This window comes from Mustela lutreola, chromosome 5 (assembly GCF_030435805.1).
Source record: "Mustela lutreola isolate mMusLut2 chromosome 5, mMusLut2.pri, whole genome shotgun sequence".
Taxonomy (NCBI): Eukaryota; Metazoa; Chordata; class Mammalia; order Carnivora; family Mustelidae; genus Mustela; species Mustela lutreola.
The window spans coordinates 150,187,036-150,204,211 of record NC_081294.1 but is presented as its reverse complement, the minus strand read 5'-3'; the positions used below and the strand labels follow the sequence as shown (position 1 = coordinate 150,204,211).

The 17,176-nt window shown below is 50.5% G+C and overlaps 2 protein-coding genes and 1 long non-coding RNA gene across 5 annotated transcripts; 1 reads left to right on the top strand and 2 right to left on the bottom strand.

Moving 5' to 3' along the window:
* Nucleotides 1-447: 447 nt before the first annotated feature.
* Nucleotides 448-4,079, bottom strand: LOC131832621 (transmembrane emp24 domain-containing protein 9). The gene is made up of 5 exons (XM_059175848.1): nucleotides 3,864-4,079; nucleotides 3,594-3,694; nucleotides 2,697-2,822; nucleotides 2,238-2,384; nucleotides 448-1,322 (listed from the first exon to the last, which is right to left on the bottom strand). Exons 1-5 carry the CDS (start codon nucleotides 4,045-4,047, stop codon nucleotides 1,173-1,175), a joined length of 708 nt encoding a protein of 235 aa, XP_059031831.1. The 5' UTR covers nucleotides 4,048-4,079; the 3' UTR covers nucleotides 448-1,172.
* Nucleotides 4,080-11,567: 7,488 nt separating this feature from the next.
* LOC131832619 (transmembrane emp24 domain-containing protein 9-like) lies at nucleotides 11,568-14,095 on the top strand. Of its 2 annotated transcripts, none has more exons than XM_059175847.1 (5): nucleotides 11,568-11,815; nucleotides 12,212-12,312; nucleotides 12,624-12,749; nucleotides 13,302-13,448; nucleotides 13,574-14,095. In XM_059175847.1, exons 1-5 carry the CDS (start codon nucleotides 11,677-11,679, stop codon nucleotides 13,721-13,723), a joined length of 663 nt encoding a protein of 220 aa, XP_059031830.1. In that variant the 5' UTR covers nucleotides 11,568-11,676; the 3' UTR covers nucleotides 13,724-14,095. The 2 variants fall into 2 exon arrangements, with proteins under 2 accessions (XP_059031830.1, XP_059031829.1); XM_059175846.1 differs by having other exon boundaries at nucleotides 11,568-11,830.
* Nucleotides 11,884-16,763, bottom strand: LOC131832620 (uncharacterized). Of its 2 annotated transcripts, none has more exons than XR_009354121.1 (3): nucleotides 16,501-16,763; nucleotides 12,665-12,803; nucleotides 11,884-12,072 (listed from the first exon to the last, which is right to left on the bottom strand). It is a non-coding gene; the product is annotated as an uncharacterized LOC131832620 (long non-coding RNA). The 2 variants fall into 2 exon arrangements; XR_009354122.1 differs by having other exon boundaries at nucleotides 12,671-12,803.
* Between the last annotated feature and the right edge of the window lie 413 nt (nucleotides 16,764-17,176).

Below are 17,176 nucleotides of genomic sequence, written 5' to 3'. Positions count from 1 at the left end.
CCTCTCCTTCAAGGTCCTTACTAAAATCTCAAGCTTTTGGTTAAAGCCATCGACATCCTCATCCCCACCAGTCCAGGGATTTCTGTCCTTCCCAAACCTACAGCACTTCTGTTCAATGTACATTCCCTTCCTAAACGAGGCCCTTCCTCGCAGCACCATGACAGTGACTTCCACTTACTCTGGAAAAGCAGGGAGGGCACTTTGTTACAAGGGAGGGGGCACAGCGGAAAATGGTATAAATCTGAGCACCAAGCCCCCAAGTATCTTGTTTTATGGTCTTGGGCAAACCCACTATCACCTGCTGCAGGAAGTTGGAGAGCGGACAGAAGGACTAAAGTTCCCAGGTGGATTTTCATCTTGGAACATGAAGCGCTTTGCACAGTGGAACAAATGACACTCCCCAAGCACCTCCGTGTTACAGCCACTGCAGTAACTACACTGGACAAGAAATCAATTTTTTTTTTTTTTTTTATTGGGAAACCAATGTAACAAACCTAGACTTATTGAAAATGAAATCAGTAACTAAGACTCTGCAGGTCCCATCCCCAGCCAGCACCAAGGCCTCTGCTTGGCCTGACCCCAGTTCCTCAAGCTCCCAAAAAGGACAACCAATTTGAGAAGATGAGGTCAAGCTCCAGGCTACTCTCCCCACAGTGCCAACTCCCTCCACCCCCACCCTCCATTGACACAAACATCCTGGATCAGCAGTCTGGGCCCAAGGAGGGTACAGTGAGGTTCCCGGGGTGGCAGGGAATGACAGCCACACCCCCACCTGCTCAAAAATCCCACGTTAGCAAAGGAAGACAGAAAAAAGACTGGCTTGCCCACCCGCTCCCCTTCCCCCAGCCACCCCAGACAACAGCCTCATATCCCTGATCAGTAACACTGTGATTCTGAGGTGCCAGTGGGGCTCCCAGTGGCTTTACCAGCCCCTGGATGATTACTGCAAAGAGCTCAGAGCCCAGGGGAGGGGGCAGGCACTGCCCTACCATCTGCTCAGTATCAGCCAGCCAAACTGCTGCCCTAAGCTTATGCTGGGGGGTGCCTGTAACCCCTCTCCCCTCCAGATAGCCACGGCTCGGAACCAGTCCTCCTGCCAGAGAAAAATCAGTTCCAGGAGGCCCTTTCTCCCCCAGCCTGGGAGGAAGGATGGCCTGTGAGGCCAGGGATGGCTACACCAGCTTCTTCGCTTCAAAGAAGCTTTTGAGGTGCCGCATCTGCCAGACACCGATGGCTACGAGGATGAGGGTCTGCAGAATGGACCACCACAGCACCCGCTGGTTGGTGCTCTCACTCGTTTGCCGGAAGCGCTCCTCTCGCCACTGTGGGAGGAGAAAGGAAGAGGGGCTTAAGGTTGCTGGGCCCCAGCTGGCACCACTGTAACTGGGAGGGGAACCCAGGGCCAGGCAGCTCCACTCAGCTTCAAGTACCTGCAAAGACCTGAAGAGACACCCCCCACCCGAGGACTGCATTCCTCCTCCCCTGCCAGAGGACCTCAGGGAACACACTCATTTAAGCCTGTCTTCTCCTCTGTCAGAAACAGCCCTCCTCTGGTCCCCTCGTGGAGCCTCGGGCAGAGGTAAAGTAGCTGCAGTATCACCCCATCAGAGAGAGCCATCCTCTAGCACTCAGGAGTGGACATGCTCTCACCTCTCTGCCCAGGTCTCCCCAGCTGCTCCTTGAGGACTGTGGGCACAAGCTGCAAACTGGTGGCCCAGTGAGGACATCTGGCATGCACGTGTTTTACAAATATTTAAAACCCAGGAAAAATCCACATAGCTTCTCTTTAAACCCAGGTCTAGAATACCTGCAAGGCTGCCCTCAGCTGACAATTAAGAGGTCCCTGAGGCTTAAACACATAACAGTCCTTATGGTCACAGAGCCACTCATGGTCCCAACCTGGCTCCCCAACACAACGGAGTTTGAAATAGCTGCTCCTGGAAGCACCTGGAGCCACGGAATTAACACCCAAGGTATTAGCATCGATCCCTCCTTTTGTCACTGTGCATATGTCATTGTGATTTAGAGCAGTAACAGCCTCTTAAGAACCTGTCTCCTTGGTTACAAACAGGAGTTAGTGGTACCCACCCTGCCTTTTAGACTTGGCAGAGCAGCACAGACATGTGAATCCCTTGGGTTTCATAATGAAACCCAAGTTTGACCTGCATGCAACTTCTGGATGTGCCAGGGGAAGATACCTGGGATGAAGCCCACCCAGAAGGACCTGCCCGACATACCCGTTGGTAGTTCTGCTCTTTCTGGATCTGCTCTACCTGCTCCACCAGCTGTCTCACTCGGAGCTGCAACTCACTCAGTTTGTCTTTGGCCGCAATTTCTGCATAGTCGTTGGCGTGCTCCCCTACCTGGATGTCCAGGTGAACTCTCTGGGGACAGACAAGGAAAAGAAGAAATGAGGCAGCCCTGTTCCATTGTCCTGCCAGAGATGAGCAGCTGGTCCTCCACAGTGTCTGGCCCTATGCAGCTCTGGGAAAACAGGCAAGAATCAGTTTAGCGGAGCCTTGGACCAAGGCACACACAAGGAGTTCAGCAACCGTGCCGGGATGTTCACTGGAAACCCAGAATTTTTAGGAAACACAAATCCGACATACTCATCTCACACCCAAAGCACCTCCAAGTCTCCAGGCCTGAGCTGGGTCTAGAACCTGAAAGCTACGAATCCCACTAGTTCCACTCACCAACATGCCTCCAGCAAAAAGAGAGAACTTGGTGGAATTGGAGTGAAGACAGATCTGGTGTTCGCCAGGGGTATGGGAGGTGAAAGTGAACCGGCCTTCAGAGCCATATTGTCTGGCCAGGATGACCTGGAGAGAAAAGCCTTCAGTGAGTGTTACAGGCGGAAAAGGGCCAGAAGGAAACAGAGCTTCACGCTCTGAGTGCCTGAAAGTTGGCAAACAGAGTCTTAAGCACCTCACAACACGACAAGGTCCAGAGAGCTGCTCTGCAGCAGTTGCCAAAAGCCTGTCTCAGAACTTTCTGGGGTAGGGGTGAAGGGTCTGAGACAGAGCCGACATGTGACTGCTCTTGGGAAGAAGGGCTCTTTATTCAGAGCTCCTGCCATTTCCGCTCTTTTGGTCTGGTTCTTCTTTGAAACGAAAGGTGACGACTAAGGATTTTTGTTTTTCTTTGGCTTTAATATCCTTACTTGTCGAAATTAAAAGCTGCTCCCTCGTTTTGGGAAGCACCCCGTTCTGGGACATCCTCAAGTCTAGATGTCACGGCATCACAGTGACCGGAATTCTCTGACGGCCAGCACCACAATTAATCCACCAACCACGCCTACCAGACAGGTGAGTTTCCATCTCACAGGCCCGGAAAACCGCGGCGGCTCGGGGCGGGGAAGGGGCTCCGCCGAGTCGGGCAGCAGTCGGGAAGAAGCTGAGAGGAGCCGCTAGCCAGCCCCGCAGCGGCCCAACTGTGGCCTCGAGCGCAAATCCGGGATTTTCTCTCCAGCACCCAGCTATGCTCGGCAGCGGAGCGGCTGCGGCGAGCAGGAGGGGGAAGAACCAGCACCTGCCGGGTTTGGCGGGGAAAGGCAGAGCGGAGGGCTCGGCGGGGCTCAGGGGCCGGCTCACCTTGTCCTCTGGGTCCTTCACCTCCACGAACATGCCAAGGCCGGGGGTGGCCGGCTGGTACTCCTCCCGCTGCTTGTCATACAGCTGCGTCCGATAGTTTCCTGGAGGAAGTGGGGCGAACCCAGGTCAGAGGAACGCGAGGTGGTGTGGAGTCGGGCCCCGCCAGGACGCGGCGAGACCCGCTGCTCCCCGCTCTGGCCGAGCGGACTCTCCCGCGCCCCCCGCCCTAAGACCAAGGTCTTGTTCCAAACTCTCCCCTTCCACCCGCACCTATAACCATGGTCTCGTCCGGAATCTCCTCAATAAAGCACTTCTTTTCGGTTTCCCCGATGTGGAAGTAAAGCGCGCCTCCGCGGGCCGCAAAACACAGCAGCAACACGAAGGCCCGAATCACCGTGCCCAGTCCCGCTCCCCTCCGGGGCCCGACGACCCTCACGCCCTGCTCTGCAGCCATCTTGCCCCACCTGCCGGCGCAAGCGCAGCCGGCGGCGCCACGTAGCCCTGCCGCCGCCGCCCCGGGGCCTGCCGGGACAGCGAGTTCCACTGGCTGGACTACAAGTCCCGAGATGCCCCGCGGCCACGGCGAGGCAGTATCTGATTGGAGAGTCGCTTCTGCCTGCAACCTAATTGCGCCCTCAGAATTGAAACCTCCTCTGCGTTGATCGCGGTGGCTCCGGCGGCTGCTAGTGTTTATCACCTGTTTACAGATGCTGCCAGTCCCGCAGTTTGTGGTCGCAGAATGAATTATGGCCAGATACGGGATTGAAACCGAGGATCCCTCACTTGATATTTCTGCGTGCGACACTCTGGGCTTCTATTTTTAAAAACCGAACTTTGAAAAAAATGACACCAGAAGTGCACCAACTTACCTTTGGGGTAAAAAATAAAAGAAGCCTGGGAGACCTCCTTTACCACTTCTTTGCCATCTCCAAATTCATCCACTCCTAGATCTGGTCTGATCTGGTCTGTATGGTCCCAAGCATCCCTCCCCCCATCCCCCGCCCCGCCTCCGTCCCCGCATCCGCCCCAGACATCATCCGCCCCGGCCTTTCTGCACAGCTCGCCCGAGGTGGCTCCTCTCTGGAACGTCGTTCGGTGCCTCAGTGGTCCGCAGGTGAAGGACTATCTGTCGGGGTCTTGAGGGCAGAGGTCTGGGTGTGACCTTCCTGTCCTTCCTGTATTTTATCCATATCCCGGTGTATTTTGGAAGCTCTTCGGACTTGGCAGTTTCTGATTGTGCTACTTCAGGGTTTCATAGAAGTTGGAGGTTTTCTCTCTAATTTGGGTTCTCTTTTTTGTTTCGTTGGGTCTTGGGGAGGGAAATTTAATGAGGATGTGTTGACATTTCCCCCTCATTGGACGTCTTTACCTTATTTTTCTTAAAAGCAACAATATAACATCATCTTGTTTCATACCTTAATTTTTTAACCATTCCTGTGATGAAAGTGGTTAAGATTTCTTTCCCCTAATCATTTGCTTTCATATATATTGCTGCAATAAAAAACTCCGTTCATTTGTTTCTTTAAAAAAGCATTACTGTAGGACACTGTGTGTGTGTGTGTGTGTGTGTGTGTGTGTTATAAATTGCCCTTTCAATCATACCAATTTACCGTCTCATAGGCAGAGTGTTTTGGGGCTTACTTCCGCACACCCTGGACAAAGGTTCTCAACCTTTTTAGTCTTGCAAAATAATTGAATGAAAAGTTGTATTTCACTATTCTCTTAATTTTTATTTCCTCGGATATGGAGCAATTTTTTATTGGTCATTTGTTTTCTTCTGTGAATTACAGCTTGTGTTTTTCTTAGTGCTATTTTTTAAAATCTCTGTCTCTTTTAAAAAATATATTTTTTTTATTTGACAAAGAGAGGGAATACAAGCAGGGGGAGTGAGAGGGAGAAACAGGCTTCCTGTGGGCCTCGATGCCAGGACCCTGGGATCATGACCTGAGCGGAAGGAAGCACCTAACAACTGAGCCCCACCCAGGCACCCATTTATTTATTTATTTATTTATTTATTTATTTATCTTTCTTTCTTTCTTTTTTTTTTTTTTTTAAAGATTTTATTTGATTGTCAGAGAGAGAGAATACACACAAGCAGGCAGAGAAAGAGGAGGAAGCAGGCTCCCTGCCAAGCAAAGAGCCCGATGCGGGACTCGATCCCAGGACCCTAGGATCATGACCTGAGCTGAAGGCATCGGCTTAACCTACTGAGCCACCCAGGTATCCCAGGCACCCATTTCTTGGTGCTATTATAACTACATCCTACTAGTGCTGATGTCACCACCATTCGGGATTCACAAATGATTACAGAATTAACATATGATAACATTTTATAATAGACATTTTTAGTATTTTTATTTTTTAAAAAAATTTATTTATTTATTTGACAGACAGATCACAAGTAGGCAGAGAGGCAGGCAGAGAGAGGGAGAGAGAGGTAAGCAGGCTCTCCACTGAGCAGAGAGCCCGATGCGGGGCTCGATCCCAGGACCCTGGAATCATGACCTGAGCAGAAGGCAGAGGCTTAACCCACTGAGCCACCCTGGCACCCCTTTAGTATTTTTTAAAATTAAACGTTTTACATTGAGATAATTATAGATTTACATGCAGTTGTAGAAACAATGCAGAGTGATTTAGTGAACCCTTTACCCAGCTTCTTCCATGGTAACATTTTGCCCAAGTAAATGCAATGTTACAACCAGGATATTGACATTGATACAGTCAAAACATTTCCTTCACCATATGGATCTCCCATGTTGTGTATTCAAGACATACCCACTTCCCTATTCCTTCCCCGTCTCCTTAACCTCAGACAAGTAATCTATGTTTTTCATTTCTATAATTTTGTCATTTCAAGAATGTTATATGAATGCAACCATACAGTATGTAACCTTTTGAGATTGACTTTTTTCACTCGGTTAATTATCTGGAGATTTAATCAGCTTATTGCTGACATCAATAATTATAGCAATAAAGTAGCCATAACATGCAATATGTACAGCCATAATTTGATATCAACCACAAAAAAGGAGTGAGAATAGAGCTATTAAAGGAGCAGAGAGGGGCGCCTGGGTGGCTCAGTGGGTTAAGCCGCTGCCTTCGGCTCCGGTCATGATCTCAGGGTCCTGGGATCGAGTCCCACATCGGACTCCCTGCTGAGCAGGGAGCCTGCTTCCTTCTCTCTCTCTCTGCCTGCCTCTCAGTGTACTTGTAATTTCTCTCTGTCAAATAAATAAATAAAATCTTAAAAAAAAAAAAGGAGCAGAGATTTTTTTGTTATTGAAGGTAAACTGGTATAAATTCAAATTAGAATGTTTAACTTTAGAATATTAACTGTAACATGGTAACCACAAAGAAAATATCTGTAAAATATACAGAAAAGGAAATGGGAAAGGAATTTAAATGTTTCACAACTAGGGACGCCTGGGTGGCACAGTTGGTTGGACGACTGCCTTAGGCTCAGGTCATGATCCCGGAGTCCCAGGATCGAGTCCTGCATCGGGCTCCTGGCTCCATAGGGAGTCTGCTTCTCCCTCTGACCTTCTCCTTGCTCATGCTCTCTCTCACTGTCTCTCTCTCTCTCAAATAAATAAATAAAATCTTTAAAAAAAATAAATGTTTCACAACTAAAAAATTAAATGCAAAAGAAGATAGTAAAAGTAAATAGTAGAAGAAGAGTAAAAAATTAACTAAATGCAAAAGAAGGTAGCAAGAGTAGAGGGACCAAAATAAAAGCTATAAGGAAATAGAAAACAAATAGCAAAATGACAGAAGTTAAGTCCCTCCTTATGGTAATTACTTAATTAATATTTTTTAGAGGGAGCACACACAAAAGTTGGGGGGGAGCTCAGCTCTGAGCCTCCATCCCTACCTCCTTCTCCATTTGCCTAATTCCTTTTTATCCTATTAAGACGGGTTCAGCAGCATTGTCTTATTTGTTTCCTTCTTCTGGGTGCTTTGACAATGCCTCTATTGCAGTGTTAACCACATTGAATTGCAATAGTTCATTCACAAGCAAGGTGCTCCCAGCCTGATAGCCTTAGGAGATAAGGATATGGCCTCCTGCTTCAGATTTATCTCTGGTGCTCCCCACAGCCTAGCAAAGAACTAGCAACAGCCTCAGTATGCAGTTGATGTTTGCTTGGAGAAAGGGAAGAGAGAGGAAAGAGAGAGAAAGGAAAGAGTATGGAGGGAAAAGGAGAGAGAGGCGTGAAAATGAAAGAGAAGATGGGAGAAGAAGGAAACAGTGAAGGAGAGAGAGAAGAGGAGAGGAGGAAGGCAGAGGGAAGCAAGCAAGGAAGAAGTGGGGGGAGAGGGAAGAATGGTAATGATGACATGTAATTATAGGAAAAGCCAAAATCTCCATACTCTACGTCTGGTTTTCTTGTGATGTCTCCTCCTGATTATTTCCACAAGGCATCCTGACCTGGGCGTAGTAAGGATGGAATGTTCTGTACATAAAATCAGAGCCAACAGATTAGGAGATGGTTGCCATTGAAAGATAGTTTCTTACCCATAGTTTCCAAGACAAGTGACTGTACTGCACCACTCAAGGGCTACAGGGGACAGCGCCAGGGTCTGTCCAGGGGTAGAGAGTGACAGGAAAGCATGGGTAGAAGCCTTTAATGTATCTTTATGGGAAGGAATAGGAGGTGCAGGGAGCAAGTGAGCAGGTTTAGGATTGACTAGTTGGAATAATTTCAACAGGCTCCACTTCTTTTTTTAAAAAGGTTTTTGTGTATTTCTTTTTTTTAATTTTTAAAAAAGATTTTATTTATTTATTTGACACACAGAGAAAGATCACAAGTAGGCACAGAGACAGACAGAGAGAGAGGGGAAAGCAGGCTCCCCACTGAGCAGAGAGCCTGATGCGGGGCTTGATCCCAGGACCCTGAGACCATGACCTGAGCAGAAGGCAGAGGTTTAACCCACTGAGCCATCCAGGTGCCCCAATCTTTGTGTATTTCACAGAGACACAGACACACACACACACACACACCCCAGCAGGAGGAGCTGCAGAGGGTGAGGGAGAAGGAGAAGAAGCAGCAAGCTCCCAGCTCAGCAAGGAACCTGATTGGGTGCTCAATTCCAGGACCCTGAGATCATGACCTGAGCCAAAGGCAGACGCTTAACCGACTGAGCCACCCAGGTGTTCCTGATTCTGGATTTCTTAAAAAAGTTTTTAAATTATAAATTATATCAAATCTACCACTGTATTAGTGGAAATTAAGTCTTTATGCAATTTTATATGCTGTAATATTTCTTCAAATAAATCTCTCCTTTAAAAAAAAACCTAAGTCTGAGGTCTTCGGTGAACCACAGATGAGGCAAGTAGATGTACCACCCCAGTGTCTTCTTTGGAAGGCAGCTATGCTAACCACTATACCACCAAGGCTCCCAGTGTCTTCTTTGAATGTCACAAATGGCACCCAGGTTCAGTGATCTTGGCAGTCATTGTGGAATGAGATTTTTGCTAAGTGGGAGGATCCCAGAAGGGTGGGTTCACTGCTCTTATGTTCCTAGTCTTGTTATTGGTCAGAAACAGTTGTTCTTCTTTCCTCCTTCCTTCCTTCCTCCTTCCTTCCTTTCAGGGGGAGGGAGAGAGTGTGTGTGCATGCCTGAGAACATGAGGGTGGGGGAGGGGCAGAGGGAGTGGGAAAAGCAGACTCCCCACTGAGTGCAGAGCCCCCCTCCCTGCCCACCTCCATGAGGCCCTATACAAGAATTCTGAGCCCAGGACCCCAGCCAAAGTCAGATGCTTAACTGACTGAGCCACCCAGCTCCACCCCCACCCCCGGTTGTTCTGTTTTAACAAAACACTTGTGCTACTTGGACAGTCATGTCCAACTCCTTCCTAATGTCTGGGTTCTGTGCCTTGAAATCTCACTGGTGTACTATATCCTTACATACATGTAGCTGCAAGCATTTTCCACCTTTGACCCTTTCGGAGGTTCCTGTGAGTAGTCTGGCCAATGGATCACTGCCATGCAAGAGTGGTATTCACAGTGTGGTGTGGGTGCTGGTACTGGTTCATATTGCTTATAGGTCTGCATCGAGGTTAAGTGCAGATATTGAGTTAAGTGTTTAGGAATTTTTACAGAAATTTAATATTGATGTGATATCCAGATACACGATTAGTTTCATTTTTTAATTGTATTTTATAGGAGTATTGGCTTGTGAGGGATTGCAAATTTTATTAAAAACGAAACAGAGGGGCGCCTGGGTGGCTCAGTGGGTTAAGCCGCTGCCTTCGGCTCAGGTCATGATCTCAGGGTCCTGGGATCGAGTCCCACATCGGGCTCCCTGCTCAGCAGGGAGCCTGCTTCCTTCTCTCACTCTCTCTCTGCCTGCCTCTCTGCCTACTTGTAATCTCTGTCTGTCAAATAAATAAATAAATAAAATCTTTAAAAAAACAAAACAAAAACAGAGCCTAAGCTTTACTTTAAGTGGTGGTACTGGTCTGGAGAGGACTGACGGATCAGGACCACGGACAGCACCTCTGTCTCCCAAGCCTGCTTTCTACCTCTGCTCCCACCTCTGGCTAACTCCCTTGGTGAACAATTCGCTCTCAGATCCAACAGATGCTTTCCAGCTTTTGTCTTATTTGACCTTTCTAAAGTATGACTTTTGTTAACATCCGAATCTTTCATTTTTGTTTAATGATCATTCCCAGTGAAGAAATAAAAAACGCTCCCCTAGGATTGCCAATGAACTACACCACTAAAATGAGGGGACCATTCCTGGTAACTAAAAAACACATTGTCAATCTTTTTTTTTTTTTAAGATTTTATTTATTTATTTGACAGAGAGAGAGAGAGAGAGAGTGAGCACAAGCAGGGGGAGTGGAAGGCAGAGGGAGAGGGAGAAGCATGTGGGCCTCAATCTGAGGACCCTGGAATCATGACCTGAGCTGAAGGCAGACGCTTAGCTGACTGAGACACCCAATACCCCCATATTGTCAATCTTAACATCCTGTACTGATTTTATACACACACACACACACACCACCACCACCACCACCACCATCATCATCATCATAACATATTTGCTGAATAAACGGACGAGTACCTCTTACTACCAGGCACCAGGTGGTGGAAGACTTCATCCCATTACCTGAGTTGGGCTACAGCTTTCTGTTGAAGTGTTTGGGTCCACACTGTTCTACCCAGGGCACTGTAAACTTTTGATTTCTCGAGATTTGCTTTTTCTGGGTCCCCATTTTGTCATGTTGGCTTCATCCTCCCACCCCGTTCAGTTGTGTACCCCTACACTTTTCCAGTGGCTTGCTTGCCATCTTCTCTTCCCTCCAGGCTCACTAGTGCAGAGAAAAATACGCTGGATGAAGGGCTCCCCTGTTCTAGCAGGCTTGGCACCTCCTGCGCCCTCAGATTCAGCCCAATTGCCTCCTCCCTCCACGTTCCTATAACTTTTCTTCCCCCAGTCCCTTAACTGGTCTGGCTGCTAGGCAATGCTACGTCCCCCTGCCTAAATTGCTCTTGTTCCCCGCGCTCAGGGAGATTTTAACCATCCTTCAAGGCTTGAGTCAAATCTAATCCCTTCCATGAAAACCGCGACGTCTCCTCCTCCCCTTCTTGAATTACTGCTTCAGACTCGAAACCCCACGGGCCTTCTCATTCCGTCTCACCATGTCACCTCCTTTCCCCAATCAATCCTAAACTCTTCGAGGTTCAAGTCCAAGTAATAAACTTCCCATTATCCCCATTCTTTCCGCACACATTTGGGGTGGCTGCCCTGTAAGTTGCAGAGGGCAAGCCCCCCCCACCCCCCGAGGCTGTTACCTCAAACAGGAAGAAGAGCTAACAGCACCTATGCCTCCACAAGTTTCTCGCGGAGCAAGCGAAGCGGGGCCTGGGTTGAGAGGGGGCTCTCGGGGCCCCTTCGCTGCGTGGGTCGGCAAGAATGCGCCGGGGGCGGGACCGCGCGGCGGCTCCCGGGAGTTGTAGTCCGCGAGCGCGTTCGCAGTCTCTGCAGGCTCCGCGCGGAGACCCGTGGACTCGCCTGCGAAGGTGGCGGGGGCCTGCGGGGCTCGAGGAGCTGGGCCCGGGTCTGGCCCCGGGCAGGGATGGAGCAGAGCGCGAGCCACCGGTATGGCCTGCCGCTGCTGCTAGGGCAGCTGCTGGCGCTTATGGGCCACGGGGGCGCCTTCTACCTCGAGGTCCGCGAGCTGGAAGAGAAGTGCTTCATCCAGGAGATCCCCGATGGTACCGTGGTCATAGGTGCGCGCGCCGGCCTTTCCGGCCTTGCGCTCCCTGCACCCAGAGTCCTGAGAGGGGAGGGGAATAGGGCTCCGTGGCACCATCTCAGATCCCACCTCCCCTCCCCTGCCGGGGGCGGGGGTGGGCTGGGGGGTCGGTAATGGGTGGACAGCAGTCTGGCCAAGGCATCCTCTCTCTTGCCTGTGCGGGGGACAGGGGGCACCGAGTCTGATGCAGACTCTAACGAGGGCAGAGAAGTGGTGCTGGAGAAGGGAGGAGAGGCAGAGGGCCATGGTCAGCTTCCTCAGATTCGAGATCTTCCTGTCCCCCCACCCCCACCCTGGACCATCAGGTCTGAGTCAGGGGATGGATGGGAATGCGCCTCTGTTACCTCTCCATTAGGTAACTACAAGACTGAGCTATACGACCCTGCTATGGAAAAGTACCAGCCCTCCCCACAGTGGATCAATTTGTTCGTGTTTGTGAAGGACCCCGAGAATAAGGTGAGGCAGGCCTTTACTCCTTGCAGCACCCCCGAGGTCCCAGCATCAATGTGTGGCCTTCTCTGGTCCCTCATTTTTCACTGAAGGATGTTTCCTGACAGGCAGGTTAGCTCAAGGAGGGCCATGGTCTTTGCAATCCTGTATTCTGTATCAATGACGTTGGCATATGGGAATTTCCAGCCAAACCTATCCCATTTTCCTTGCACCCACCCCTCGGGCCTGCGGGGGTCTGCACCTGGGATTCTCCTGAAATCATCTCCTGGAAGCAGGTACACGGCTAACTTGTGCTCACTGAAGGCTGCTTCCTTTAGAACCTCCTGGCCCGGCAGTACGGCCCTCAGGGAAGCTTCACCTTCACCTCTCAGTCTCCAGGAGAGCACCAGATCTGCCTCCACCTCGAGTCCATCCGGTTCGCCCTCTTCTATGATGGCAAGCTGGTGAGTGTGGCAGGCGGGAGGTCCACTGTCCCCAGGTGTTCCCTTTCTCAGCCTCTATAGAGTGAGAAGGGTGTGGTGGGTGGTGCCTATTGAGTAGGGCTGGGACTTTACCTCAAGTGTGCATCCCAAGAATCGGTCCTGAGGATGAAAGGACACCTGAGGAGGGAGTCACTCAGACTTAAAATGCTCCCTTGGCTCCAGGCCATCCCTAGGAAAAAGACCAGGCTTCGTAACAGGAGGTTTAGAGCTATTCTGCATCTGAGCGCTTCTGGGCTCTACAATGTCACCTCCCAATTCAAAACTTCTAGTAAACTGCCTGGCTCAGAGTCACAGCTCTACTTCTCTGCACATGTTGTCCCATCGTTGGGGATACTCCACACAAGCCAGGTCCTGGTCTGGTGTCTGGACCCCTAGAGCAGGGCCAGTCACCGAGTCAGTGTGTAAGGAATGGAACTCCCAGTGTCAGGCCCAGCTGGGGTGTAGAAGCTAGATTTCTGGCAGGTTCATGGAGGTGAGCTCCCTCACTCCCTCCTCCTGGGTTCCCCATTCCAGGCCATTCACTTGGACATGCAGTTGGGTGAACACACCAATGATTATGCAGAATTTGCGGCCAAGGACAAGCTGACCCAGCTGCATCTGCGCCTACAGCAGCTTGTGGAACAGGTGGAGTTGATCCAGAAGGAGCAGGAGTACCAGAGGGTGAGGGGCTGGCTTGGGCCAGCTGGGATAGGGTAAAATGTGTGACCTCCTGGGAAGTGGCTCTTCCAGCTCTGCCCCCAGAGGGCGCTCTAGACAGGCATCTTTTCCCTTCTCTCCTCCCACAGTGGCGAGAGGAGCGCTTCCGGCAGACAAGCGAGAGCACCAACCAACAGGTGCTGTGGTGGTCCATTCTGCAGACCCTCATCCTGGTTGCCACCGGTGTCTGGCAGATGCGGCACCTCAAGAGTTTCTTTAAAGCCAAGAAGCTGGTGTAGGTGGGCCCCAGAAACCCAGCCCCAACTCATTCCCTTTCTCTTAACTGATGGCAAGTGGCCTGCCCCGGTGTATTTCCTGACTTCGGATTCCCCCAACCCCATGGGGCTTGGGACTGGGGATGGGGGGTGGGTGGGTGGGGTGGGGTCCAGCCATGGGGGATGGGGACAGAGGACCTCTTTGAACTGTTTTCTCTGCTGGCACTTGGGAGAGTATGGATTTCCCGCCAGCCACTTGTCTGGGGAGCTGCAGGATTCTCTGGGGCTCTGGGCTGCTGAGGAGGAAGGGGAGGGTGCCCCCATCCCCCATGGCTAACCCGGATATATTGTCCCAAGATGGAGAGAATTAAGAGTGTCTATAAACTGCCAACTTTCTGACCTGAACATTTATTGCCTCCACTCTGCAATTCATTCTGGTGTTTTGTTTCTAACCAGATATTAACATTAAGTTTCTGCAAGCATTTGGTGGGACTGATCCCAAAATGGACAGGGTGAAGAAAGCTTGTTCTCCAAAAGCCTTAGCAACCTGTGGAGCCCTTTCGAGAAAAGTCCAGTTTGGGCCCATCTTATGGGTAACCTGAGTGCTTGTGCTGATCCTGTGCCTCTTTGTGGGGCTCCAGTTCCCACATGTGCTCTTCCACTGTTTTTTTCCAGGCAGTCAGACGGGCACCTCTGTTTTCATACTACTCTTCAACCAACCTGTGTCTCTCTCTCTCTTTTTTTTTTTTTTTTTTTAAAGATTTTATTTATTTATTTGACAGAGAGAAATCACAAGTAGATGGAGAGGCAGGCAGAGAGAGAGGGAAGCAGGCTTCCTGCTGAGCAGAGAGCCCGATGCGGGACTCGATCCCAGGACCCTGAGATCATGACCTGAGCCGAAGGCAGCGGCTTAACCCACTGAGCCACCCAGGCGCCCCAACCTGTGTCTCTCTTTATGATGTCCCAGGTTGATTTTTTTTCAGGATATGCTTTCTTTTCTTTCCTTTTTTTTTTTTTTTTTAAATAGGATTTCAAGTAACTGTTTCCATTAGAGTCAGCATCTTGTTAACTCAACTGTGACAGGCGCACATGGGTGTTGATAACCAGGCATCTAGGTACTCAGTACTTCTGCCTCATCTGAACTCTGCTGGTTGCCCTGTTGGGAGTCATCTCACATGTGAATCTGACATTTTCTGTGATAAGGAAATTCACTGGCTGGCACCCTCAACAAAATGAAGTCCAACTCCTCAAGGCTAAGGACATCAATAAAGGGAGACTCCCCATGAGGAGGGGGATATGGCAACAGCCCAAGCACTTGGCCCCTGAGACAGACACATCCTCCCCTAGGATACGCTTGTGGGACGCTGCAAGCCTCGGGTATTTGCTCATTAGTGGATGTGGTCCTGACTGGCTTCTGGAAAGTATGAGTGGATAGAACTGAAGGCTGGGGGTTGGGGGAAACCACTGGAGAGTAACCTCTGACCAAAGTATGTGATCTTAGGGCCCAATACCCTTATCTGATGGGGTATGTGTGTGTGTCGGAGAGGGGGGTGCTCTGATCTCTTTCATAGAAGCAAAATGATCCAGAAAGGCACATTCTCGCACATGTCTGATACCAAATGAGGCAGGGCTCAAACAACAGGTAAAGGTGGTATGTGCTTCTGAGAAGGATATGTGCCAAAAATGACATGATATAGCGCTGGCCTAGTCTAGGTGGTCAGAGAAGGGTGCTTTTTAGAATTGAATTTGTGATGAGGAATCAGCTGGGGGACGTGTGTTCTGGCTAGAAGGAGTGGCACATATTGAAGCCCTAAAGCAAAAAAAAAAAAAAAAAAAGAAAAAAAAAGGCAATTTGAGAAACCAAAAGAAAGTCACTCTATCATAATCCGGACACTAAGAGAGACCACAGGACAGATCTGGTATTTGCTGGGGGTATGGGAAGTGCAAATGAACCTGCCTTCAGAGCCATACTGCCCACCCAATATGACCTAGGGAAAAGGGGCTTCAGCAAGTGTTGGGGGGGAGGTGAAGCTGGAAGGGCTTCATGCTCTCAGTGCCTAAAAATTGGCAGAGTCCTAAGCACCTCACAACACGACAAGGTCCAGAGAACTGCTCTGCAGCAGTTGCCAAAAGCCTGCCTGAGAACTTTCTGGGGTAGGGGTGAAGGGTCTGAGACAGAGCCGACATGTGACTGCTCTTAGAAAGAGCAGTCACATGTCGAAAGGTCTTTATTCAGAGCTTTTATTTATTTCACATGTGAAAGCTCTTTATTCAGAGCTCCTGCCATTTCCGCTCTTTTGGTCTGGTTCTTCTTTGAAACGAAAGGTGACAACTAAGGATTTTTGTTTTTCTTTGGCTTTAATATCCTTACTTATCGAAATTAAAAGCTGCTCCCTCGTTTTGGGAAGCACCCCGTTCTGGGACATCCTCAAGTCTAGATGTCACGGCATCACAGTGACCGGAATTCTCTGACGGCCAGCACCACAATTAATCCACCAACCACGCCTACCAGACAGGTGAGTTTCCATCTCACAGGCCCGGAAAACCGCGGCGGCTCGGGGCGGGGAAGGGGCTCCGCCGAGTCGGGCAGCAGTCGGGAAGAAGCTGAGAGGAGCCGCTAGCCAGCCCCGCAGCGGCCCAACTGTGGCCTCGAGCGCAAATCCGGGATTTTCTCTCCAGCACCCAGCTATGCTCGGCAGCGGAGCGGCTGCGGCGAGCAGGAGGGGGAAGAACCAGCACCAGCCGGGTCTGGCGGGGAAAGGCAGAGCGGAGGGCTCGGCGGGGCTCAGGGGCCGGCTCACCTTGTCCTCTGGGTCCTTCACCTCCACGAACATGCCAAGGCCGGGGGTGGCCGGCTGGTACTCCTCCCGCTGCTTGTCATACAGCTGCGTCCGATAGTTTCCTGGAGGAAGTGGGGCGAACCCAGGTCAGAGGAACGCGAGGTGGTGTGGAGTCGGGCCCCGCCAGGACGCGGCGAGACCCGCTGCTCCCCGCTCTGGCCGAGCGGACTCTCCCGCGCCCCCCGCCCTAAGACCAAGGTCTTGTTCCAAACTCTCCCCTTCCACCCGCACTTATAACCATGGTCTCGTCCGGAATCTCCTCAATAAAACACTTCTTTTTGGTCTTCCCGATGTGGAAATAAAGCGCGCCTCCGCGGGCCGCAAAACACTCCTCCCAGACCAGCTCTGCAGCCGCCCGGCATTTGTCCCCAAGCCGAAGACGGTGGCAGCACGTGACCTTGACGCAGCCGCTGGGCGTGCCGGGAGGACGAGTTCCACTGACTGGACTACAAGTCCCGAGATGCCCTCGGCTCCAGCGAAACAGTACCTGATTAGGGGGCGGGTTCCGCTCGCAATAGAGTTGGGGAGTTGGGGAATTGAAAGCTTTCCGTTGATTGTCGTGGTGGCCAGCGAATGGTAGTGATTATTAGCTTTTTACGGATGCTAAAAGTATGTTTGTGTCGTATGTTATGCGGTG